Source organism: Mercenaria mercenaria, chromosome 8, assembly GCF_021730395.1.
Source record: "Mercenaria mercenaria strain notata chromosome 8, MADL_Memer_1, whole genome shotgun sequence".
In the NCBI taxonomy this organism is placed as follows: Eukaryota; Metazoa; Mollusca; class Bivalvia; order Venerida; family Veneridae; genus Mercenaria; species Mercenaria mercenaria.
The window spans coordinates 68,129,278-68,156,546 of record NC_069368.1 but is presented as its reverse complement, the minus strand read 5'-3'; the positions used below and the strand labels follow the sequence as shown (position 1 = coordinate 68,156,546).

The 27,269-nt window shown below is 34.7% G+C and overlaps 1 protein-coding gene and 1 long non-coding RNA gene across 3 annotated transcripts; both read left to right on the top strand.

Annotated features, from left to right (window-relative positions):
- Positions 1–166: 166 nt before the first annotated feature.
- On the top strand, positions 167–15,599 carry LOC123566152 (uncharacterized). Of its 2 annotated transcripts, XR_008372155.1 has the most exons (5): positions 167–305; positions 7,435–7,590; positions 10,994–11,170; positions 11,980–12,071; positions 15,239–15,599. XR_008372155.1 is itself a non-coding variant. In XM_053550125.1 (4 exons), the coding sequence occupies exons 1-4, from the start codon at positions 207–209 to the stop codon at positions 15,272–15,274; spliced, it is 468 nt and encodes a 155-aa protein (XP_053406100.1). In that variant the 5' UTR covers positions 167–206; the 3' UTR covers positions 15,275–15,599. The 2 variants fall into 2 exon arrangements, 1 of the variants encoding a protein (XP_053406100.1); XM_053550125.1 differs by lacking the exon at positions 11,980–12,071.
- A 6,470-nt stretch (positions 15,600–22,069) lies between these two features.
- Positions 22,070–24,575, top strand: LOC128559091 (uncharacterized). Its single transcript, XR_008372154.1, has 3 exons — positions 22,070–22,294; positions 23,232–23,312; positions 24,452–24,575. It is a non-coding gene; the product is annotated as an uncharacterized LOC128559091 (long non-coding RNA).
- Positions 24,576–27,269: the final 2,694 nt, after the last annotated feature.

The following is a 27,269-nucleotide window of genomic DNA, read 5'->3' as shown; positions in this document are numbered from 1 at the left end:
CTTTTCACTACATTTTTCTGGGAGAGAAGAAATGGTCCCCGATGATACAGAATCCTGCTCAAAACCTGGATCAGTGATATTGATCATTTTCATGCACAGGTGAGCTTTCAAAGCTGTTATCGGCCTGCAAAATATTCACATTCAAACCTTAAATGTGTTATTTGATAAATGAAGATTAAACAAACAAAAAACAGGATGAAATCCGAATGCGTTCTGCGCACGCATTTTTCATTTTTGTACTTCCTGGTTCACCATTGAGCAAAATGGAGTCGAGTAGTCAGCATTACACAATTTATCAAACTATGGTAATATATTATTTTGTGTCAAATTATCTGAAATTATGTTGATAGTTTACTAGAATCTAGATCTATTCAAGTTCATATATTACATTATCTGGACACGAAGTCTTTTTTCGCACGTTTTTTCTTCTTACAATTAACTGAATTTACATTTTTCGAAAACCAGTGAGACATCGATATCTTAAAATAAATTTTAATCGCTTATCTCCGTTTTCATGTCAATTTTAAAAGAGGATGAATGTATTATTTATTGGGTAGAAAAATGTAAATTAACACACTTACTACGGACGTAGGTAGCCTACCATTGTTTGCCTTTCCACAGAGGATATTACCCAGGTCATAGTAAAAGTGTTAAGATTTTTTTTGCAATGCATTGATTCAATGCATGTTTACGTTTTTGTTTTTTATGCATATATCATTTTTGTAGATTTAAATGTAACGTGACCTTTTTCTGTTTAAATATACAGTCCTTTTGATATATTCTTAATTCCTAGACCTACACAATCAATAAATGTGACACTATGTCAGCATTCTAATTGTTTCCTTTGACCAAAACATTAGGATGTTTTTCTTTTCACTGTTTGTAATGTTAAAAGAGAATATGAAATTGTTGCAAAGGACTGTTTATATGTTAGTTAGTAACATTAATTATAACTTATAATGGCCTTACAATACTTAACAGTTAACACTCGCTTGTTTTTGAAATCTACTAGTTCAAATGATGTATTTTATCCTGATGTTACTAAAATAAAACTTAATGATTAAATACGTAGTACAAGACTTGCCATTCTTCTGTGTGTCCTCTTGGTAACGTAAAAATATAGTCACGTAGGTAACTTTGAATGTCGATCTTAAGCAATCTTTGATGCTATATATAGCTATTTTGTCATCATATTAAAATTGAAAGACAAACTGTACTCTGTAAAATTCCCGAACTGTATCTCTGACAGAAAACGTGACAGGGTAATGTAAATTACACAAACATATAATGAATGTAAATTACACAAACATATAATGCCAAAGAGTCTCGAAAACAGTCTTCACATTCGTTAAATTTATCAGAGATCTTTTAAAATGTCATTTGGATGAACATTTTATCTGTATTGCCTTCTTTGAGACAAAAGTTTGTTTCTGTTTTTTTTTCTCCTGAAAGATATAAGGTAACATATATTATGGACGGTAACAAATAAATCTATTTACATAAAATTAATAATAAAACCCAGTGTCATTCGATTACTAACACATTGCGCTCATGATTGTCATTAAAGACGCGCCACAAAATAACTGTATTCTTTTGTATTTCCATGATGGTAATTATACATGCTTTGCATGAAAAAAAAAGAGAAATAACACTGTCTAGTTACAAATTTACAGTGACATACATAAGGCCAAGACGATGTGTTAAATGTCTAAATATATTATTACATTAATGTAGTAGTATGCACAGTACTCGATGTATTAAGGTGAGTTTAGACCACACTTTGTTTATACAGTATACGATAGGCTTAAAAATATACTGAAAAAAGATTGACTGAATTTTTTTTTTCAGATGAAGTTGTGAAAACACATTAATTTAGGGAGGGCATAAATTGTCCACCTGTCATCTTGCAGAATAGCTGTATTATACCAGTATTATCAGATATTCGTGTGAGAGAAAATAGTTGGTCACTAGGTTGTGGTGGGTCTTTAACTTATGTTTCACTGATAAGTTAAAATGCAGTAAATACTTCCTTATTTGGTTTTTATATTTACTGAGTTGTATTTGCATCATCTGTACGATGTCATTTATCCAGTATTTATTTTCCTATTTTCCATAAAGCTAGTTTGATACACCTTTTCCAGTTTAACCATTCTTTTCAAATGCTGTATCATTTATAGGTAAATCACGTAACTAAAACCATTTGACAGAAACGCATCTTTTACATGTAAATATGTTTTATCACTAAAAGGAAAAACACCACAATTTTACATTAGTGCATTCAACCGAGGGAAAATATGCATATGATGCAACAATTTGCATGCTCATATTCTGTTACCGAATAAAATGTCCGTTCCAGCCATACTTTTATATTTTGCGGCAATAAAACACACATTTCTTGATTTCATATGATGGGGATATTGTTAAATTTATTATCTATGGGACAATCCTAGCTTAATAGTGAAAAAATAATAGGGTTATTCTACTATATATACACAACTACATGTATATCCAAACTAAGTGTGCATGAATACAAAACTAAACTATATCCAACGATTTTGTGTTTATGCATTTCGTTTACTTTTTTTAGCCAGGCCTTTAATGATACATACGATAATGTGAAACTTGAAAATCATTGAATTAACTCAGTAGTTTTATAACTGCTATTGCCATTAAAGGCTTGCCTCATTCAATTCAAAGTTTAAGGTAGCGGACAACTAGTAGTATCTTCACATCCTACAACGATCAAAGAAATTGAAAACACTTGACATTACGATCGCTTTATTTGTTATTTTTCGGAGCAGCCGTATTACGCTCATCAACAAGCTGTCGACAGCCAATTAAAACGTTTTTCGAATGACAAGTTACTTTCATACTTTATTTTGAATACGAAAAAAAAGGAGAAATAATATTACGACGAATACAGTAGTGCCGTAATTAAACTTATGATGGTGTGCAATGTAACTAAAAAGAAACAGTGTTTCATTGATAGAAAAACGTATTTGCTTTACCCACCAACCCACCGACGATACTGGCTATTAATGAAATATAAAAAAAATACATTAAAGCCTGAAAGCACAGCAGTACTCGTGCGAAATCATCCAGTCAAAAATGCCTTATAAAGTTAATTTCCCAGTCTGAAAATAAATATATCTTTGAAAAGTTCCATTCCGCAATCTTTAGAACAACATGTTGTGCCATTTAATTAATACACATGATTCTGTATTACCTGACAGTGTCAAATATGCATTGTTTTATCTCGGGTACGTGGTTGATTAGTTTGAGCTGCATATAAAGTGACGGATAAACATTAAGTGTTGTGTAAGCGGTTTTTTTTAAATAAAGAACGTTACTAATACTGTTTGCTCAATTTGATAGTTAGCTTCGTGCTCAGAGTGAGCTATTGTGACCGGTCATTGGTCGACGTCGTGCGTCGTGCGGTGTGCGTCGTCCGTCAACATTTGCCTTGTTAACACTCTAGAGGCCACAGTTGTGACCCAATCTTTATGAAGCTTGGTCAGAATGTTTGTCTTGGTGATCTCTAGGTCAAGTTTGAAACTGGGTCATGTGGGGTCAAAAACTAGGTCAGTAGGCCAGATCAGAGGTAAATCTTGTAAACACTCTAGAGTCCACAGTTTAAGTTTGAAACTTATGGGAATTGGTCAGAATGTTTGGTTTGATGACCTCTAGGTCAAGTTTGAAGGGGTAAAAACTAGGTCATCCGGTCAAATCAAAGGAAAAGCTTGTTAACACTCTAGAGGCCACATTTACGACCCTATCTTCATGAAACTTAGTCAGAATGTTTATCTTGATGATTGCTAGGCCAAATTTGAAACTGGGTCATTTGGGGTCAAAAAATAGGTCACCCGTTAAAATCGAAGGAAAAGCTTGATAACATTTTAGAGGCCACATTTATGACCCTATCTTCATGAAACTTGGTCAGAATGTTTGTCTTGATGATCTTTAGGTCGATTTCGAAACTGGATTATGTGGGTCAAAAACTAGGTCACCCAGTCAAATCAAAGGAAAAATTTGTTAACACTTTAGAGACCACATTGAATATTGGTTATCTGGGATCAAAAACTATGTCACCCGGTCAAATCAAAGAAAACCTCTGTGTGTGTGTGTGTATGTACAGTAGGGGCTTCATTTTTGACTGAATATTCGTGAAATTTCATCAGAATGATCTTCTTCATCTAGGTCAAGATTGAATATGGGTCATCTGGGGTCAAAAGGTAGGTCACCTTGTCAAATCAAAGAAAAACCTTGTGTATGCTATATGGGCTGCATTTTTCATTTGATGTTGCATGAAACTTGATTAGAATGTTTGTCTCAATGAAATCTCAGACGAGGTTTTATCTGGGTTACATGGGGTCAAAAACTAGGTCACCAAGTCAAATAAAAGAAAAAGCTTGTTTACACTTTATGGGCCACATTTTTTATTTAATCTTCATAAAACTTGGTCAGAATGTTTGTTATCATGGAGTTTTGGATGATTTTGAATCTGGGTCACGTGGGGTTGAAAACTAGGTTACTAGGTCAAATCAAAAGAAAAGTTTGTTTACACTCTAAAGGCCACATATTTTGCTCCAATCTTCAGGAAACTTTGTCAGAATGTTTGTTTTTATGAAATCTTAGACTAGTTCTAATGTGGGTCATGTGGGACAAAAACTAGGTCACTAGGTCAAATCAATTAAAACGCTTGTTTACACTCAAGAGGTCGTATTTTTGGTCCAAAGAAAATTGTTCAAATATTTGTCTCCATGAAATCTCGGACGGGTTAAGAATTGGGTCAGGTTGGGTCAAAAACTAGGTCACTAGGCAAAATTGAAGAAAAATCTTGTTAACACTTAGTGGCCACATTTTGCTCCAATCTTCATGAAACTTGGTCAGAATGTTTATCTCCTTACAAACTCGGACGAGTTTGAAACTGGGTCATGTGGTGTCAAAAACTAATTCACATGGTCAAACATGTTTACACTGTTATGGTGTTTTACTCAGGTGAGCGACCTAGGGCCATCTCGGCCCTCTTGTTGTATTATGGAAGTTGTTGTTGAGTCTTAATCTCATACTTAATCACCAAAAGTACGAGTGTAGCATATATCCTAACTTTCATGCATTATATGGGACTTACTCATATTTTTCTTTTTTAAAAAAAATAAAGAAATAAATCACTTTCATATTTTTGAGAATCAAAAGAATGTTTGAGCAATAGAAGGTTACTTATCAATTGCCATTTTTTCACGAGCCTTAGTTCAGAACAAAAACTCTTGTATTATCACACTGAGGGCTAAGCTGTCGTGTTTTATCTTAGTCAAATACCCGGATTAGCATCGGGCGCTAAATTTTAATCATGATTTAGCTAGTGATCATTCTAACACTTATAAGATTTACTTTTATATAAACAAAGAAGGATTTTACCGTGTATTGTCTTGTCGATTAGAACACGTTTCGCCAAATGACCTACTTTTGACTCTTCCGGTTTACTTCCTCGTATTAAAAACCGCATTTCATCAATGAAATCACGTGATGTAAATACAGATATCCCTTCCTGGTGTAATTAACGTATTAGAATGGAAATAGATTTTTGATAATGCTCACCCTTTATAAAATATTTCTGAATGAGAATTAGAAAGATAAAACTGAAGGATGCTCCTTATTTCATATTAAAAGCATAAAGCGGAATATACCGACTGGGCCCATAGGCCTACCTCGTCTTAGTATCGAAGCTTCTAAAAAAGTTTCTTAGAACTCCTGCCAGTAGTTGTTGAGAAAAAGCACGCACAAGATATGCGCATCTCCTCTTAGAAATGAAGATTCCTTTGAAGTTTCGCTGAATATCAGCCAGGGGTTGAGTTTACTGATGTTGAATAATCAAAGGGCAATAACTCAGTGAAAATCTTCGGACCGGAATGTAAAAACAATTTGCGCATCTCCTCTTGAGGGTGATGCTTTCTGCGAATTTTCGATGAATCCAAGCCACTGGTTGCTCTGAAATACTTCAGACAAGGATTGCGCTTTAGCTTAATAATGATGAATAACCAAAGCGCAATGACTCGGCCTGAAATATGAAGACAATAGACAATATGCATATCTTCTCTTGAGAGTGGCGTGTCCTATGAATTTTCATTGAATTCTAGGCAGTGGTTGCTGAAAAACACTCCGGACAATGTTTGCGCTGTATGTTTCTAATATTTTATAACCAAAGCGCAAAAACTCACCCGACCTAAACATTAAGATAATATGCGCATCTCCGCTTGGGAGTGAAGATTCCAATAAGGTTTCACTGAATTTCAGAGAGTGGTTCCGACCGAAACATGAAGCTAATATGCGCATCTCCTCTAAGGATGAAATTTCCTGTGAAGTTTCGATGATTTCCAGCTAGTGTTTGCATAGGAATGCTCCGGACAAGAAATGGTACTATAGTATACTTATATTGAATAATCATTAGACTGGAACATTCGCTCATTTCCAGCGAGTTCTTGCTGAGAAATACTACGGACAAGAATTGCGGGACGTACAGACGGACGAAGCGTCGACTATATGCTCCCCTCTACAGCAAGCATTATACTTTAGAAGCAAACTGATTGCGATAAGAGTCCCTTCCCTTCACGTTATGAGGGATAACGAATATTAAACATCTTAGTTTGTCTGTTCACTGTTAGAGCTTTTACCATTTCACCGGCGTTCGCATCCGCATATAAGCACGTGTCTTAGCAACTACTGGGTTGTAAATGTTCAAGCTCCATGTAGACTTTTGAAATCATAAGTTGACCCCATGGACAAGTTTTTATAACTCTAGCTTATATTCAGCGTACTGTTAGTTTTTAACGTAGAAGAATTAAAGCGGGATTGCATGCAAGAAAGTTTCTTAGCAACTTCAAAACCGATTTGAATACAAACTCAGTACAAGGTTTTGAAATCATAAGGTTACTTCAGTGATCAAAATCGAGAACTGTGACTTATGTTTTAACAAAATTATGTCAATCTCAACTAACAAAACTGTGGAAAGTATAACCAAACGCTTTTAAACTCCACATAAGTCATCGGGATCATAACATGACCACACAGAACCAGGCTTCATAACTCTGACTAACACTTACAAATCATGCCATTTGTTTAAGTGACAAATTTTTCACGAAAGCTGGTTCCTCAATAACGACTGAGCCATACACTTCCATCTCTGCACAATTCTTCGGCATTATGGAATTAACCTCATAAAACGAGGTTTATTCAAACTAATATATCCCAACTTAAGTTAGTATCACTTGGCAGTGTTTTCGAATGGAGGGCGCGCTTTCGTATGACAGCGCCTGCTAGTTCATGCTTTCTAAAATACTAACAGGAGTCGAAGTAAGAGTGCTGATATACAATAAAACGGTTAGTTATAATATTATATTGACACGGTTTTTGTTTATTTCTGTGTTACGTATTTAGGTACACCATAACGTTACCAACAAGTACCAGCCACATGCTCTCTATCCGGCGTTAGATGACACAGATTCATCTGAATACACAGATTCATCTGAATACGAGTACGAAGAATACGAGGACGAGGAAGAAGTGTATACAGGCTTTACACAGAGAGTTCAAGTAACGTGTTTTCAGTATTTCTTACATTAAGGTAGGGTTTCGAGCAACATGCTTCCGGTTTTCCTGACCTTGAGGTAGAACTTCAAGAAACATGTTTCCAGTTTTCCTAACTTTGAGGTAGGAGTTCAAGCAATATGTTTTCAGTATTTCTTACATTAACGTAGGGTTTCGAGCAACATGTTTCCAGTTTTCCTGACCTTGAGATAGAACTTCAAGAAACATGTTTTCAGTATTTCTGACATTAAGGTAGGGTTTCGAGCAACATGCTTCCGGTTTTCCTGACCTTGAGGTAGAACTTCAAGAAACATGTTTCCAGTTTTCCTAACTTTGAGGTAGGAGTTCAAGTAATATGTTTTCAGTATTTCTTACATTAACGTAGGGTTTCGAGCAACATGTTTCCAGTTTTCCTGACCTTGAGATAGAACTTCAAGAAACATGTTTTCAGTATTTCTGACATTAAGGTAGAGTTTCGAGCAACATGCTTCCAGTTTTCCTGACCTTGAGGTAGAACTTCAAGAAACATGTTTCCAGTTTTCTTAACTTTGAGGTAGGAGTTCAAGTAATATGTTTTCAGTATTTCTTACATTAACGTAGGGTTTCGAGCAACATGTTTCCAGTTTTCCTGACCTTGAGATAGAGCTTCAAGAAATATGTTTTCAGTATTTCTGACATTAAGGTAGGGTTTCGAGCAACATGCTTCCAGTTTTCCTGAACTTGAGACAATTTTCAGTTTTTCAGATACTGAGGTAGGACTTCAAGCAACATGTTTTCATTTTTTCTGACATTTAGGTAGGAGTTCAAGTAACATGTTACCAGTTTTCCTGACTTTGAGGTGGAGTTCAAGATACATGTTTCCATTTTTTCTGACTTTGAGGTGGAGTTCAAAAAACATGTTTCCAGTTTTCCTAACTTTGAGGTAGGAGTTCAAGTAACATGTTTCCAGTTTTCCTAACTTTGAGGTAGGAGTTCAAGTAACATGTTTCCAGTTTTCCTGACTTTGAGGGAGGAGTTCGAGTAACATGTTTTCAGTATTTCTGACATTAAAGTAGGGTTTCGAGCAACATGCTTCCGGTTTTCCTGACCTTGAGGTAGAACTTCAAGAAACATGTTTCCAGTTTTCCTAACTTTGAGGTAGGAGTTCAAGTAACATGTTTCCAGTTTTCCTGACCTTGAGGTAGAACTTCAAGAAACATGTTTCCAGTTTTCCTAACTTTAAGGTAGGAGTTCAAGTAATATGTTTCCAGTTTTCCTGACTTTGAGGTAGTAGTTCAAGTAACATGTTTCCAGTTTTCCTGACTTTGAGGTAGGAGTTCGAGTAACATGTTTTCAGTATTTCTGACATTAAGGTAGGGTTTCGAGCAACATGCTTCCGGTTTTCCTGACTTTGAGGTAGAACCTTCAAGAAACATGTTCCTAGTTTTCCTAACTTTGAGGTAGGAGTTCAAGTAACATGTTTCCAGTTTTCCTAACTTTGAGGTAGAACTTCAAGAAACATGTTTCCAGTTTTCCTGACTTTGAGGTAGGAGTTCAAGAAACATGTTTCCAGTTTTCCTGACCTTGAGGTAGGAGTTCAAGAAACACGTTTCCAGTTTTCCTGACTTTGAGGTAGGAGTTCAAGTAACATGTTTTCAGTATTTCTGACATTAAGGTAGGGAGGGCTTAAAGCAACATGCTTCCAGTTTTCCTCACCTTGAGGTAGGAGTTAAAGTAACATGTTTCCAGTTTTCCTGACACTGAGGTAGGGCTACCAGCTTTTTAGGTTGGAGTTCAATTAACATGTCTCAGTTTTCCTGACATTGAGGTAGGACATCAAGTAACATGATACCAATTTTCTGACTTTAAGGTAGGAGTTCAGGTAACATGTTACCAGTTTTCCTGACACTGAGGTAGGGCTTCGAGTAACACGTTACCAGTTTTTCTTACTTTAAGATTGGAATTCAAGTAACAATTTTCAGTTTTTCAGATATTGAGGTAGGACTTCAAGCAACATGTTTTCATTTTTTCTGACATTTAAGTAGGAGTTCAAGTAACATGTTACCAGTTTTCCTGACTTTGAGGTGGAGTTGAAGATACATGTTTCCATTTTTCTGACTTTGAGGTGGAGTTCAAGATACATGTTTCCAGTTTTTCTGACTTTGAGGTAGGACTTTAACTGGCATGTTTCCAGTTTTTCTGATATTGAGGTAGGAGTTCAACTAACATTTCCATTGTTCTGACTTTGAGGAAGAACTTTAAGTAACATGTTTCCAGTTTTTCTGACATTGAGGTAGGAGTTCAACTAACATGTTTCCAGTTTTTTCTGATATTGAGGTAGGAGTTCAACTAACATATTTCCATTGTTCTGACTTTGAGGAAGGACTTTAAGTAACATGTTTCCAGTTTTTCTGACATTGAGGTAGGAGTTCAACTAACATGTTTCCAGTTTTTCTGATATTGAGGTAAGAGTTCAACTAACATGTTTCCAGTTTTTCTGACTTTGATGTAGGACTTTAAGTAACATGTTTCCAGTTTTCTGACTGAGGTAGGAGTTCAACTAACATGTTTCCAGTTTTTCTGACATTGAGGCAGGAGTTCAACTTATATATTTCCAGTTGTTCTGACTTTGAGGTAGGACTTTAAGCAGCATATTTCCAGTTTTTCTGACTTTGAGGTAGGAGTTCAACTAACATGTTTCCAGTTTTTCTGACATTGAGGTAGGAGTTCAGCTAACATGTTTCCAGTTTTTCTGACATTGAGGTAGGAGTTCAACTAACATGTTTCCAGTTTTTCTGATATTGAGGTAGGAGTTCAATTTACATATTTCCAGTTGTTCTGACTTTGAGGAAGGACTTAAAGTAACATGTTTCCAGTTTTTCTGACTTTGAGGTAGGAGTTCAACTAACATGTTTCCAGTTTTTCTGACATTGAGGTAGGAGTTCAGCTAACATGTTTCCAGTTTTTCTGACATTGAGGTAGGAGTTCAACTAACATGTTTCCAGTTTTTCTGATATTGAGGTAGGAGTTCAATTTACATATTTCCAGTTTTTCTGACTTTGAGGTAGGAGTTCAACTAACATGTTTCCAGTTTTTCTGATATTAAGGTAGGAGTTCAACTAACATGTTTTTAGTTTTTCTGATATTGAGGTAGGAGTTCAACTAACATGTTTCCAGTTTTTCTGATATTTAAGTAGGAGTTCAACTAACATGTTCTCAGTTTTACGTTAAGAGTTAAGAAATTTAGGTAGTTCTTTTATGTTACTAAATGTCAAAAACGAACGAAATGTTCGCATTTTAAAGTATGATAAATTTCAGCTGAGAATACCCTTTTTCCTTGTATGGTATCAAAAATTGCATTTTTGTAGCCTAGAGTTGGTTGAAACCCATGTGAGCAAAGTAAAATGAATATACTTGTGTTTTGTTTCAGAAACAGCCAAAAAAAAAGATTGTGAAACCAAAGGCAAAGAAGGCTGTGCAGCCAAAACCAAAACCGAAAGGGGTAGTGACACCTGCGAAAAGAAAGGCTGTGACTGCAGGGCCTGCCAAGAAGAAAAAAGCATACCCTGGAGCTGAAAAGGGCCAGGGTGGAGAGATTATGTTTGAGGTATTTGGCGTATTTTATCGGCCCCGCTCTCTCTCTCTCTCTCTCTCTCTCTCTCTCTCTCTCTCTCTCTCTCTCTCTCTCTCTATTCAGCAACGGAAGATGTTTCCTTGGTCAAATCCACAACTAAGTAGGTATTTATTGCTTATGGCATCTTTGATATAATATCGGAATCTGCCCAAGCGTGAAAAGGGGGTGGCTCTTTCGTTTTCGTGACAAAATATTTATACTCTTTGCTTTGTGCTTCATAAATCAGACAAGAAACAGAACAGTTCATAATTCAATGCGGTATGAATAAAGTTTTTGTAAAAGTTTACGTATTTCACTTTTCCCGAAAATGTGTCAAGCCTGTCTAGATAAATTCTATTGACCCCAGAGGTGACTCTCATTTCATTTGTTTTTGATTTGTATCATGGTTTACCTGCAGTATCATTATAACTGTTAACTTCTATCTGTAATATTCTTCAACTGAGGAAGAGGCGTGGCTATAAGCCATACTCTAACTAAGTTAGAGAACATATCTTAGGTCTCGCATACATACAGAATACTGTAGGGAAATGTTGAACTTTCTGAAACCGTTCTCTATTTCAGTTAGAGTACGCTTGTCACGTGATAGTACCAACGCTTATAATGGAATGTTAATTAACTTGTTAATCAAAATTAGTAGCCAATTGCGTTGTTCATATTGGCGGACCATGATACAAAACAGAAAGCGTAGGGGCCACTCGAATAATGAGGTTATTCTCGTGAACCCCTACTATTTCTATTACTTATATCACATGTAGCATTTAAATCTACTTCCTATTTTCAAGCTGTCTATGATGCGGGGAATTTAAAGGAAAGCTAATGGTAGGGATCCGGGAGTATTATGAAGAAGGTGGCAAATTGCTTCCAAGCAAGAAAGGTGGGGTTGATGTTTAGTTTAAAATCTTTTTATTTATGCTTTGGACTTATACGGATTTTCTTAAAGATAAAAATGGCACCTGTTTCATTAACATACTAAGCAGGAAAGGGTAAACACTTGAATGCTGAACCACTGGCACCAAACCAAGATGGAAATGTCCATGTTTTAAGTGATATGCGTTGTCCCTAGGTGTACTACGAGGGGCGTTCAATAAATAATGTTACTCCGTGTGTAGTTCCGTAACCGGTGTTTATTTTTGAATGCGGTTTTCAGCAAACTATAGAGTAATTTACTGGAAACAAAATGCCATATGATTGAAAAAAAAAATCGGTAGATTCAAAGTAAAGATATAATCGTATGAGTGAGGTGTACTCAGGTATACTGGCCACGGCGAAAATAATTACAACTTAGCTTTGTCCTGGGCATCCAGGGTCTCAGAAAAATAGAATAACTTGTAAAATTACAAAATTCTATCATTTTTCTACGAGATACAGCAAGACAGTTGTGATGAGTTTTAGTGTGTTTTTAACTACTTATTGCGTTTTTTTTTTATTTTACGAAACAGCTAAAATATCTAAACTCGAGGTTGATTCCATCTGGAATGAGTCTCAAGAGTGATTAATCAAAGTTGTAAGAATTTGTTTCGCAATCAAGAATCAAGAAATTAGTATCAACTTAAAATGCAAGATTTTTTTCAACGATGAACATCACGCCTGACAAAATTGAAGAGGCTTATTGTACTCAACTTACCATTTTCAAGTTCGAGTAAAAATATACACACACCATTTAATACAGTTCTATTACACTTTAGGTCATACGTGTTTCCTCTACTTGCAAAATGACCTTTTTAATTTTTGATTATGTTTTGTTTTAGCCTGAGCTCACGTTTTTCTTATACAAGACACACTAAAATATGGAACCCTGAGTTCAGGTTACAAAGCGAAAGCTTTAATGTTTACAAACATGATGTTTACGAAAACGAACTGTACTGTTATCAACTCTTTTATTTTGGTTGTCAAATGTTTATGTAAAGATGATGATTTGTTTCAACTGTTTAAACTGAAAATGGAACTACTGTTCTAGTTGTTGAATAGTAGAATCAAGGAATTGCATATTACAATCTCAATATTTTGGACATAAAATAGTCCAGTATACCCGAGTACACCTCACTTAAATGTTTATATTTTTACTTTGAATCTACCGATTTTTATCATATTTATGGCATTTTGTTTCAAATAAATTGCTCAATAATGTGTCGAAAATCGCATTTAAAAATAGCCACAGGTTACGGAACTACATACGGAGTAACATTATTTATTGAACGCCCCTCGTATAAGAACGCGAATATGGCAAACGGATACTAAGCATATAGAACATTCTTTGTGATAATTTATCTCATATCGTGCACCAGTCACATTTCCTCAATCTTATGTTTTCGCTAACGTTATTAAAAAACGGTAAGTGACACTGAGAAAAATGTGACTCATTTTAGGTGGGAAATGCACGATTGAACTGGGCTAGGAATCTTTCCATTTGAGTATTATGGTTCTCTGTTCTCTTAGTATACATAGGGATAGGGTGTAACATGTACAATAATTTTTCCTTTCTGGACTGGTGCCAATGGCTTAGCCTGTTTTGAAGCATACTAGCTATTATGTATAAATATAATAAGGGATAGTTAATTGATATCTAATAGTTGTCCTAGATTAATGCATTTAGACTTGGTACAGTTAAAATCAAATTCTTATTTTGATTCATCTTTTTTAATCAGTTGGATTTTAGAAATCACTTTTAAGGACCATTAGTCACCATGTTTCTGCATGTTAAAATAAAATTCACTAAACAATCTTCGCGCATCCAGGATGTTGGCAAATCTGCCAACTTAGAGTATTTTATAATAAAGGTAAAAAGGCACGAGCGCTGTGATACATGTATTATCAATTCTAACATTAGTTTAGTACTTTTAGACTAATATGATGAACTAAAATTAATTTTTGGTGGGACTTTTTTTCACGCGCATACAAAGTACTCCGTCTGCTATATCTCTCTTAAGTAATATAATGATAAATGTTGTTTAGATCATTAGTTTCCGCATTTGAAATCTTATGTTGGACGTCCAGTAAGTCTAATAACAGATGTAAAAGTTATTAAATCCATCGCAATCGATCCTTTACACATGAATTTACGAAATCTGAAGCACTGTTTTATTGCAAAAAAAAAAAAAAAAAAAGAGAAGGTTTTTCTTTGACTGTTGATCGTTTTTAGCGGAGGGAGGGGAGTTCTTCTGAAAATCATAAAATATTTGTTATTATCTTAAACACGCCATAAAAGTGTTTATGCGCCAAATATGAACATAGCGCAATAATTGTCAGTGATAAAGTACTATAGTACGTTTAAATTATATAATGATGAAGTAGTCTAGCCTATATGATTACATCGTGCTCTCAGTATGACCTTTTAATTTAGAACATATGTAACTTAGTGCTTTGATCTGGGGTATTTATTTAATTTCCATTTATTACTCGCTCCTCCAACTAAAAATACTAACTTTGGGATACGAGTCCCGTGTATGGATACTTTACACTTGGCACCGATAAAGAACCAAGGGGTGGGGTTGAGATCTTCTGTATCTTGCACAGTGACTATACTCCTACCATCATTACTAACAGTCTTGTGGAGGAGTCGCCCATTTGGGTTACCGTTGGCGACTATAAATAAACTTACATACAAACAATATCGGACATGTTGGTTTCGTATTGTATTACTTACAAGAAGATCGGGATTAGTAAATACACAATTTTTGTACGATATTGATAAAGCGGACTTGGATATATAATATTGTATTGTTTTTAATTAATTTATATTAGACATTCAGTTTGTTCATTGTTTTGAGGTAAAATGTGGAGTCTGAAAGGGTTATTTTTGCGGGTTTTTTTTCTTAACTGTATTTGTTAACAGACAGAAACATTTTCTGTTCAATCCCTCATTGTCAATGAGTAACGTTAAGACACACAGGCTTTTCTAAAATCTAACACACCTGCCCTTGTGGTTTTTTTTTCAGTGACTTTTTTACTTCAGAGTTATTCCCCTTGGTTTTATTCGAATATAGAAATATTTTGTTGTACATTTGTAGTAATTACATAATTTGTATTATTTAACCATTTCAGGAATATCTTTATCCGTGGAACAGTGGAATAGGTTGAAGGGACAAATGAAACAGATTGATAAAGTTGTGAAAGATCTCTCATAAACTTTATATTTCAGTATCCCGTACGTGTTATGCGCCTGTAAATTAATTTACATATCAACTAAAATGTGTTTAAAATATTCCGTTTATAGGATGCAACAGAATTTTATCTTTATACATTGTATTTTACTGGAAGCTGTATCGTTAACGGATCATGGAGAAGAATTCTATAAGACATTGTCTTTCATTCTTATCCTTTCCTTAATATCATGTTAATTCGTTGTTGTAATTGTACAAATCTGTAATGTACTCTTGGGAATACATGTGTTTAAACTAACGGATCACATGGGTTGAGCTTTTCCTCCGTGCACAGGGGCCATACTTATCCCTGATAATTGACCTTACGCCAGTGTTGACTGACAGGTTCCAACTGACCAATCAGATAACAGAACTGATAAGCCTTGTTGTTAGCCGCCATTTTGTCCGTCAAACTTAGTGCCGGACTCACCAGTCAAAGAATATAAATACCACCGAAAAATCGTCCAAAATGGTAAAAAGGTGACGTTACGACACCTTTACATCAGACACAGGGAAGACAGTGTAATACTAGAGCGCTTCCCTTTTCCAAATCTACTCTCAGACCTCGAATATTGTCAACGATGTATCAGGCTCTGTGGACGTCCTCAAGAATAGTTGATCTTAAAAATCTTATAAGAATGTTTTAAAAGCAAGGCAATTCGACTTAGCACTCATTGTGTTATAACGTTTTAATTATTTCATTTAAATCAGTGTAAAATTCTATGAAAATTAACTTTCTTATTTAACAAAAGTGCGTAGTATTCTTTATTCAATAGTAAAAATATTCCATCATTTTACCAGAGTAACTGGTATGAACTGATAAACACAAGTATTTGATGTTCTATATTATTTGAATGGTAACGTGTAAATATTATGCCTTAATGTACCGGAAACATGATTTATGCATTTTTTAAGGTTTACATCGATCTCCCACTGGTGTATGTTAAGTCATAACTGGGTGATAAATACAACAAATAATACACATGATAAAAAACTATGATTAATATAAGATTATTTTTAATGAGTCTAATCAACAATTTTCCTGGCGCTCAAAGTTTTGACTTAGCACTCGATGTGTGCTTTCGTTCTAAATTTCATTATAATAGACAGCGTAAACTTCATATAAAATTCCAGAAAAACTAGCATATTTCGTACAAAGAAGATATGTTCTAAAACAAAAAATTTTATATTCATTCTGTATACTTTATGAGGAAATTTGGTAGGCTCAAACATTGTTTTAAGCTGCGATGCGCCGGTATATGCTTGAAATATGAGTATGGACTATTCATCGCCTTGGACTATATCTTATTATCTATCATTTACACGTTTTAATTCTAATAAGAGATTTTCTTTACTTATACTTAAAACACATCATGTCTAAGTATTAGACATTAAATGCTATGTATCTGAATAATCACGTTGAACAATGATATGAGCATCTTAAATGAGTTCCGTTATTTCGAAATCCGACGTTTCTTAAATGACACAAGTGACAATTTTTACATGTAACTTACCTTATTTAATTATCTAATTATTTTGAAATAGTTTCAGAATCCAAAGTCTGATTTCAACCTTAATAAATAAAATCAATGTTCTAGTCTGTTTAAATTTTATAGCCATACCCTACATGAATTTCGGGAGATCGAAATTTGAACGTTTCTATAATGAAAAAGAAACGGACAATTAAAAAAACCCACAAAATCAGCTATATGGTTTCAGAGATTTCCGTCTTTTTTACGTGTTTTCCGCTCGGCCCCCTGCCTTGTTAGTTTCCTCATACTCGGGTGCAGTTCCCGGCTTTTAACAACAACGTATCGTTGTTTTTTTTGTAGAATTTATGTTTCGCTACAGAACATCCACTTATTAACGATTGTGTTTTGTCTTTTCACTTTAGAAATACGTGTGAATTGAGGTAGCGTACGCCGAAATCAACTAGAATGTCCGGCAAAATATTTCTGCCGTCGCAATTTGATTCCTTTGTTTGTCGGGCCTAGCATGAATTGTTCCCCCTGAAAACTGGTAGGCGTGGTTACAGGCTATCTGGCGTAAGGTCAATTGTCATATTCGCTCGTAAAACCTGTAAAATCCATTTCAGGTTCAGAAAATCATAAAGAATTACTTTTTCTCTGACCAATTTAGAAAAATTTAAGCATCAGACCTAATGACTTACAGTGTAAACATTTCCAGACCCATAAACAACTGCTTTTTTTCTACCGTCACAGTAATATAAGGACAGGAATAACATGTCATTTCATATTTATTTTTGTCCAAAGTAGTCTTTGTAAATCATAGTTAAGAAAATAGGGGTACTTGTAAATAATGAAAAAAAATGCAAGACTAGTATAATTCATGTTCCAGATTTAGGACCAAAATGCGCATGTGGTTGTTTATGCCTGTATTAATAGCGTAGATCAATAAAGCCAAAATCCACAAATAAACAAGTTCTATATAACAGTGCTATTAAACTATCATATATTGATGCCTGGTAAGCTCATATAATTTTGGTATCATTTGAAAGTGAATTGTCCACTGAAAAAGAAAATATAAATTACATGACAAAAATATGTTACAGAATTATTATATGCTTTACTTTATATTCAACAGAAATCCAGTTGATTTATAAAAAAACCCACATGACTGTAGTGGTTCGTGCATATTATTATGGTCATCTTATGTACTAATTCTTGCTCAGCAGTCACAACTCTTTCAAATGATACCAAAAAAACATTGGGCCGTGAGGCATCGATATATTGTCTATTTGTGGATCGGATACCATAACTTTTTCCAGGTATCAAATAGAAGACTGGTGCTACTGTAAATTAAAACTTATCAAATATGTACAAGCTTAAACTATCTACATGTTTTTTTTTTTTCGTTTTTATTTTGAGCTGCTACTTTTGTTTTTGGATGAGGCGACATTTTCTTTGCCGTACATCAGTTCATCGCTTCTGTTAAAACCTAGTTACTATTTTGAGCCCCGTTTCCACTGTGAAAAGCTGAAAGGGTAATATAACTGACAGCTATGATTTCATTTTAGTTCATTTGAAGAAAAAACTATAAATAGTGTGTTTTGATCCACTAATGGAACTGATTCCCTTCTGGCAAAGTCATTGTCGTCATGTCGGTAACAGTGAAACTGGACTGGATGTGTTTTGTCTTGCAAAAGTGTGCTTTGTACGTTAGTATTCATGAATATTTTCAGGAATTTAGGATTCAAAGGCATGTCTTGTTGTTTTGTGTTTAAAGACTTCCATAATATTAAGATGAATACGCATTGATAAAATATTCGTTTAAAGTAGATGTAACAGAATATCACATAAACTGTTGTAAACACATGAACTTGTAATGCTTAAAATGCTTTAACCCTTATCATGCTGGACACGATTTATTCTGCCTTTGTGTCCAGTGCAGATCATGATCAGACTGTACATCCATGCAATCTGATCAAGATCTGCACTGTTCGCCATTCAGTCAGTATTTTTTGGTAATCATCCCATCTAACAGTTAATGATACTGTCCAAATTTAAGGATGGACAAGTTCATTACAGAAATCTAGCAGGGTAAGGGTTAAAATGTTAATAGCTTGTTTTAATAAACACAGCAAGTATTATGATAAAGATATTAATTAAAAAAGTTGTGTTCTTTATCTACTGTCTTGTGTCGTTGCACCTTTTACAGAGTTTATCTTGTTGCACTGCCCTTTTCAGTTACGTAGTACACGCGTACTTGGTCCGTCTTACAAATATCTACCTTTTGTAATCCGGGCTTTTTTAGCCATTACTTTTGTTGCGATGATGACTATTATTTGCCGTGCACTGTACGTTTTGGAACATGGTTGATAATAAGAGTGGAGATGAGTGTTATACATTGTCATTGTATTTTTGTGTAGCCTCTACTTATCCTTTATGTACACATTCATACATACATTGTTGTAGTGTCTTGCTTTTATGAGAGAATCGTTCTCGTAACGCCCCCATTCCTTCTGGAGCCTTGTCCTTGGTTTTCCCTTCTAAATTAATGCACTTGCGTTCTTAAGTTTTAGGGGCGACTGCTTTTTTTCACGTAACAGTAATCAGTCATCCATAAATACAAATATGGTAAGAAAGTCCCATGATTATGCTGATGTACTGAAATATAGAGCTTACCTCTGGTTTTAAGTAATGTCTTGGTGGAACAAAGTTTTCTTTTATTTCTTTCGAGTGAACCGTATCAAGCACTTATTTTGAAATGTTTTAATTCTTTCGTACCTTGTACAGTCTAAGAAGATCTAGACTTTAATAAAAAATTGAGCGAGAAGGAAGAGGCATGAATAGCAATAAGACACATATCTCATATCCTATGTAATTAAGATATAGATATTGTGTGCAGAATTTATAATACCCCTGACTGGAAAAACTTATTCTTTATTATTGTTCGGTCGAACCTTTCCAGTGTTGGTCTTAACGTGAGGATGTCAGACATCCAGCAGGCTCCCGGGAGAATAGCACGTTTGCTAAACGTGTCCGCCAGCGTCTAAAATAATACATCAGATTCTCAAACAATCGTTTGATGAAAAGAGTTATCCGCAGCTGCCTTAGTATATGACGTATCCATTAACAGAAAGCAGATGTGCATGAAATGAACATTTTATTATAGTAAAAAGGAGTCCCCTATACGAATCAGTTGTTACAGTACTGTCTTTGCATGCGGAACGTCATGGGTTCAAACCACGCCGGAAGCTGGATTCGTCATGTAGAAGTACTACATTGTAATAGATTTTTCGGACGTGACTTTAAATCTAAGTAGAGTGTACAGTGGTTAACATGTGAAAGTTTCAGAGTAAGCTTCTAGAATTGTAGCAACGTCTGTATCTGGTGCTGTCCTTCAACACCTAAAATGTCTAACAGTCTTCTAGATGAGACACCAAAATTAAGAGATATTTTCAATGTCCATAATCATACTCATTACGTTGACCTAACATTTTGATAAAGGGCTATTTGTGACTCGGCCGAAATCGACCCCATTAAATGCAAACAAAGTATTCAAAAATCGGACAAACAAGTTCAAAGAATATGAAACTGCAACTATTCAGAAATAACAAAATTTCGCCATTAAAGCTTTTATTTGCACAAGACAAATGTTGAAACGTTAAATAAAGATTTTTTTTTAATTTCCAACCCCTCCTTCAAAGATTAAAAACGATGAATAGTTCACTTTTTTGACCTACTGGTATCTTTTGCATTAGGAGCAGAAAACTATATATACATACTTTTAGCTGTATTTTAACTTAAAACGCCATTACAGCCACGGAAATTCTGCGAAGCTCTTCGGAACTATTATCGTAGTTCTACCAGTTTGGTTCAAACTTGTTTCTGCAAATTTTCACCATGATTTCTGAAACTATCAATTTTCAACTATTAAATATTTCACGGTTTGTTTGAAGACGGACGGATTTGGAAGAAAATGGTTTTCACGATGAGAGTTAATGGGAAAATCATCCGATAACATTTTCGCGTATAGAAAAAGTCAAACATTACACAGTTGTAAATTTATATATTTTTATCATACGGTAAAATGTAAAGGACAATGACTGTGCTCAATTTTGAAGTATTTGCTTATGTTAAAAAATAACCCAAAACTTGCAGCTCATTTTATACATTATTTTGAATTATTTCACAAACAAACACATTCAGTTATTATATTTAATGTTTAGAAAGATTGTTTGTCCGTTTCATCAGTTAAACAAGAGATGTATCACTTAATTGTAGCCATTTTATGCATACAATAGTAATGATAAGCTGTGTCTTCCGGTATAAATAAACGACATGCATGTACATATATATGCTAACAGCCATAGGGAGCTTACAAATAGGAATTTCCTACTTGACCATTTTTTCGCTCCTTCTTCGACTTTATTGTTTTTGATAATTTTGTGCCGATTTAAGCCTTTTAAAACATTAGACTTACACTTAAGATGTACAAATTTAACTGTAATATCCATTAATAAGCATCAACAACACAATAACTACTGACCAGCATGATCTGAGCGTTATGATAGCAAGTGTTATAATCGAAGGAAGCTCATTAACATAAAATACCAATGTATAAAAAGTACGAAAGTAAATCATTTTATCAATAAGGCATTCAAAACATTAAAAAATAAACATATGCCGTAAACACATGTAGTGCTTAAAACAGAAAAAAATCAACTTTATTTTCATTCTAACAAAACTGTTGTTCTTGTCACTTTTCGGGAGTGTTTTAACTGGAGGGAAAGCGTGTGTTGACAGAGAGATTCTCGCGCTCACGTGTTTTTAAAACACATTTTTATATGGCAAAGCGTAAACGCATTACGGCCCCAAAACATACGGATAATTCAAAAGGAAATGACGTCAACATGAAAAAACAACGTAGACATTCCCGCGCGCTTCATGGAAATTTAATGACGTTGAAAGGTAATTTATCTGTTAATCAGTTAATCCCTCGGGATTCTGCAGATGTTATAACACGAAAAAAACATGCGTTATCCCTACAGAAAAACAAACTCTCACGAATTGTTCGTACAGTCCAATTTTCAACTAATCCTTAAAAATGAAACACGGGCATAATAATGATAAATTGTTTGTAGTTTATTATTTATTAATAAATGTAGTTTCGAATTGTCTGATCGAAGTGGACAAATGTAAAGCACTTTAATGATGTGGATAGGAAGTTTTATTACAACATGAAGAGAAGATCAAGCGGAAGTCTGAGTGAAGAGAGATCTACTTCATATTCATCCGATGAATCACGAGCTTTGATACATTTACACGAGGAGGATGATATAAAAAAACAACAGGGATATGCAGTCGTATTTTGTGATGAATGTGATCAATAAAAGATAATTGTATTTGTGAATCTTTAAATAATATTAAGTACTTTTTAAGCATAGATACGAAAATGTTTCTGACTGGTGTAATCTACATATATATCATGGCTGGTAAGTAATACATTTTCTATCATAGAATAAAGGAAGACCAATCATTTTGTATGGAAGTTTGCTTCCAAATATTCAGTAAGACGTCGCATCGATCATACGTCAGCGCATGTTCTTTATTTCATGTAGTTATACTTGCGATCACTCAAGTATAGCTTAGGTAAATGCTCATTTTGAAAGAAAGAGGCTTAAAGTTTGCAATTTTACTGGTTTACGACATGTATAATTGCGTCATACGACAGGTCGATTGAATGTCACTTATGATACGAAAATGACTATTTCAGAAGATTGGGAATCGAACTCGGAATTACTGACCCCGAAGCCCAGTTTCTTATCATTAGGCATAATCAGCTCCTAGCTGATATCAGTTGTAAGAACGTCAGAGCACAATAATGTGAAATAAACAGGTCTTCTTAAAGGATGTGAAAGCAAACCGTCTACTATATTTTTCCGCTGCAGTTTTTTTTTTTCGTTGCGGGCCTACTTTGCGATGCATTATTCTATGGCTGTCTTGGGGTGCTCTGCCTCGGGAAATCTACCCTTATCTTTTATTTTTTTATTGCGACAAGTCAGTTGAATGTCACTTATGATACAAAAATGATTATTTCAGAAGAATGGGGATCGAACTCGGATTACTGACCCCGCAGCCCAGTTTCTTCTCATTAGGCATAATCAGCTCCTAGCTGATATCAGTTGTAAGAACGTCAGAGCATAATAATGTGAAATAAACAGGTCTTCTTAAAGGATGTGAAAGCAAACCGTCTACTATATTTTTCCGTTGCAGTTTTTTTTTCGTTGCGGGCCTACTTTGCGATGCATTGTTCTATGGCTGTCTTGGGGTGCTCTGCCTCGGGAAATCTACCCTTATCTTTTATTTTTTATAAGAAATTGAACACATCAAAATATGTATAATATATGCCGCTAAATAATTTTCTTACAGAGTGCATGTGTACTGAGTTTGAAGGATACAGTTATGATGGCTGGTACAACAATTTGAACAACCCGGACTGGGGAGGGGCAGGTCGGTGCGCTTAAGTATAATTCTTATACATAGCACAAATTTAAAACTAGTGAGAAAAAATTTAAAAAATTCAAAGATAAAACCCCTTAAATACGAAATGAATAAAAAAACTAGAGCGCTTTTGGAAAGCGCTTCCCAAAACTGCCTTTTTCCCTAATGGAAAGTCAACCAGCACCAAGACCTTAACTGCCTTATCAATTTTTCAGGCTTTGTTTTCAAAAAAACAAGTTTCAAGGACAAATTCCGAATCCCTGGGCCGTTTGGGGCTATTATCGAAGCTGGCTGAGGACTTATTGGCAAACACATTTTTTTTCAAGTTTGGTGAAGATCGGATGAGAAATGTTCGACTTATGTCTCCCACACCACAGTGTGGTGGGAGACATAATAAAGATATTTACCTTTGCTTCATTGCTTCAGATGTTTTGTCAGGCTTTTTATTGAAAGAGCGATTTTCTAGAATTTTTTAACAAACTGACAGTAAATTGAAATATCACTCAATATTTTATAGCGAAGATACTACATTTTTTTTGCTTTTGTTACAAATTCACATCTATGAACAGATTTTGATTTCATAAATAACAGACAGAAAAACACAATTTTAAAGGTGTAATTATATTGATCGTAATTCTCTGCCTAATCAGGCTTTAAAGCACATATTCGAAAAAATTTTTTCACGACACACTCCACATTTTAACAAGATTTTATCAAAAATATTAAAGCACATAAGATAATTTGTAATTCAAGTTCAATACTGATAAAAATTACACCTTTTTAGAAAAACTTCTAAAAATTTTGCACTATGATTGTAAAGTTTATTGTATGAACGTGATAATAAATAAACGTAATCCTGTTGTAACTAACGTATTTTGGAATATCAAGATAGATATAATGTGCATTTTCAAAGAGAATTTTATACCACAAACGTATTAATATAAAAAATTTATATTATTAAATCTAAAATTTGGGGTTTTGGTTCTAACAAAAGAAATTCCCCCGGGGAAATGCAGGGGACAATTGCAGAGTTAAACTTGAAGATGTAATTCAAAAATAAAATTTTAACTTATCATTCAAAGTATTTTTGGTTTTTTTCCCTCCAAAATTTTTCAAATCACTTTTAAAATTTCGAAACTTTTTCGCAGACACACGTCTCCAAAGAAAGAGTAAAGCCGCGTACAGAGATGGTGTGTATATGCCGTCCGGCCAAACCCGTCCAAATCCGTTTGACATAAGCAAAGCCGTTCACCAGGGTCCGACAGGATTCCCCGTCGAGCAGGAAGAACTGCTATGTTGTTTCTTTGGTATTTTATTTTTTTTTTAAAAAAACATTGCTTCATTTATGTTTTAAAACTGTAACTTGTTTACCTTAAACCCCCAAAAACAACCACCCCCCCGTTTGGGAAGAGGCAATCTACGGACCCGGGGGTCGTGGTTTGACCTGTGCGGGCGTAGTTCCCCGGCAATTTATAAAAAACATTGTGTCTGAAATCTTTCTCCTCCACCTCTTTCAGGGGGGAATTTGGGCAGTTATTTGGGGAGAACGGGTTTGTACTGGTACAAACCGGACCACGGGTTAGGTTTAACTGCCCGCCGTTCAAAACAAAAAACAGTTAAAAAACGGCGTAAACCCAAAAACAAACAAACAAAAAAACCCAAAAACAACCGAAACACAAAAGACAACAATATCAAATTTTAAACAATCAAAACACGCACACAGCCACCACCAATAATTTATGGGTATAAAAGTACAAAAGTATTCTGAACGGTATTTAATAAAAAAAATACAGGAAAAAAAATAAAAACGTCTCAATAATGTGAATATACACTTCTCTCTAAATACCAGGCCAGCAAATTTGTCGAGAATAGTTGATTCGCAAAGCCCCATTTGCCCAAAAGTTTTTAAAGGTTCGTGTACCCAAAGGCCCCCCCAAGTTCGAACCTCAAAAAAAGGCAATGTCAAAAGACGTTCAGGAGGAACGTAATGATCAAAGAACTGGAATTCTCCAAACAACCCGAACAAACGGGTATAATTTCGATTGTTTCCCTTTTCTAAATTTTGCCGTACTTTTTTAATAATAATAAATAAAAGAACTGTACTAAAATTCCGGACAAACGTTGGGAGTTGTTTCATTAAATAAATGCCCGGGTTTTTCGACCTTTTCTGACTCGTTTTTGTAATCCACAACATTTTTTTATTTAAAAAAATAAATGCATGACGGTACTATTTTGATAATATCCTCAAGTTTATTACTAGTATTATAAGAGGATACAATTCGATACCCATCCAAAGTTATCGAGTAAGAACGGCGTGTCTGGAACTTAAATTGCTCAGCGATGATTTGCAAATACTTTTTCCAGCTGAATGAAATAACACCTTTCGGGATGGCAATTATAAACGGCCCAAAATAAAGCTTGGGCAGACGCTAAAGGTCTTTAAAAGGCGGACGTCGGCATAAACCCAAACCACAGTTTCCGGGATAATTCGGGCTTTTTCCATTTGCTAACCCCTGTACCCCCCAGGACACAAAGTTGAACCAGTGTCAGGTTTCACGGAATTTATTCACCCTTTTACCATATTTTTTCTAAAAATAAATGTCATTTTTCATCATTCAAATTTTGGTTTTAAACGTAATCACATTTTTTTGATTTTTGGGGCCAGTTTATTCACGGGTTACGAAATTTTTTAAAAAACCGTGAGATAATCTTATCTTTTTCAGACAAAGAGAAATTTTTTTAATGCTCAAGAAAGCATATATTTTTAAAGAGAAGGCCTACAAAGTGAAAAATTGAACCCTGCTTTTGGAAGTACATCTCTGCGTTAAGAAATTTCAAAAAAATTTTTGTAATTATTGCGCAATGGGCAACCCACGGTCACAAAAACCCCTTCCTGTTTCTTTTGGGCATTTTTTGGTTTCGTGGCATAATTTGATTGCCGCCCGGGAAGCGGGAGAAAACCCCAGTCTAACGGACGAACAGATCTTAAACATTCACGGAAAAGAGTTATTCCCCGTAAGAATTATTTTTTGGGAACGAATTCACCATTGTCTGATATTTTTGGGAATTTTTTTCCGCTTTAAGACTTTAAAATTAAAAAAACGAACTAAGAGGTAAACTGAAATATCAGGTGTATTTTCTTACCCAAAAATTTATTTACAGAAAGGTACTATACTTAAAAAAAAGTGGACTGTTTGAATGGGCACACACTGATCTGTCTTAAAAAAGTTAATATTTTCTTCATAATAAATTTTTGACCAACGCAACTAATGAAAATTAATACTGCATAAAAAGGGCTGTCTTAAACAACTAATCTTGGTTACGCTGCACGCGAATGATCAAGCCCCGCCTTTTGACGCGTCAATTTAATTCCAAAAAATGCCAATTGATATGTAAAAAACATTGGGTACCGATATGACAAAAAAGTACACAAAATATAAAAAAAAACTATTTTTTATTTCAAAAATATGTTCTACGAGGGGCTACCGATATGGCTCGACACCAGTGTTACGCCATATGCTTTCAAGGAGAAATATCCATATATGCAGTCAAATAATGGTAAAGCTTGGTTTTACTGTAATATCAAACCTTTCTATCAATACGTTTTGAAAAACATAAAACCCTTTTTTATGTTAAAATTTTTTGGACAAAACTAAAATACTTTAGACGTAGAAGGAATGAACTTAAAGAATTTAGTTTTAAAACTTTTTTACAGCAAAGAAGTGAAAAAGGGCTAAAACCCCAGAAACACCCCGGGGGTCTTCCTAATTTCAAGCGGCAGCTATGGGGTTGGGACACACTTTGGTGACCCCTGGTTGTGGGGGTAAGTGTTAAATTAACCTATTGAAAGACTATAGGTTTATGTCATAACAATTTTTCAAAATTACTGGGATGAATGTAATTTTTTTTTAAATTTTTCGCAGCTTAACCGCTTCGTAAAGCCCGAAATAATAACACATCTGAAAC

What these genes read in the sequence shown, in the direction of transcription:
- LOC123566152 (XM_053550125.1), top strand. Translation starts at nt 207, where the DNA reads ATGCGTTCTGCGCACGCATTTTTCATTTTTGTACTTCCTGGTTCACCA. An exon ending in ACACAATTTATCAAACTATG is followed by an intron (nt 306 to 7,434) that starts GTAATATATTAT and finishes TTACGTATTTAG; the next exon opens with GTACACCATAACGTTACCAA. An exon ending in GTGGAGAGATTATGTTTGAG is followed by an intron (nt 11,171 to 15,238) that starts GTATTTGGCGTA and finishes TAACCATTTCAG; the next exon opens with GAATATCTTTATCCGTGGAA.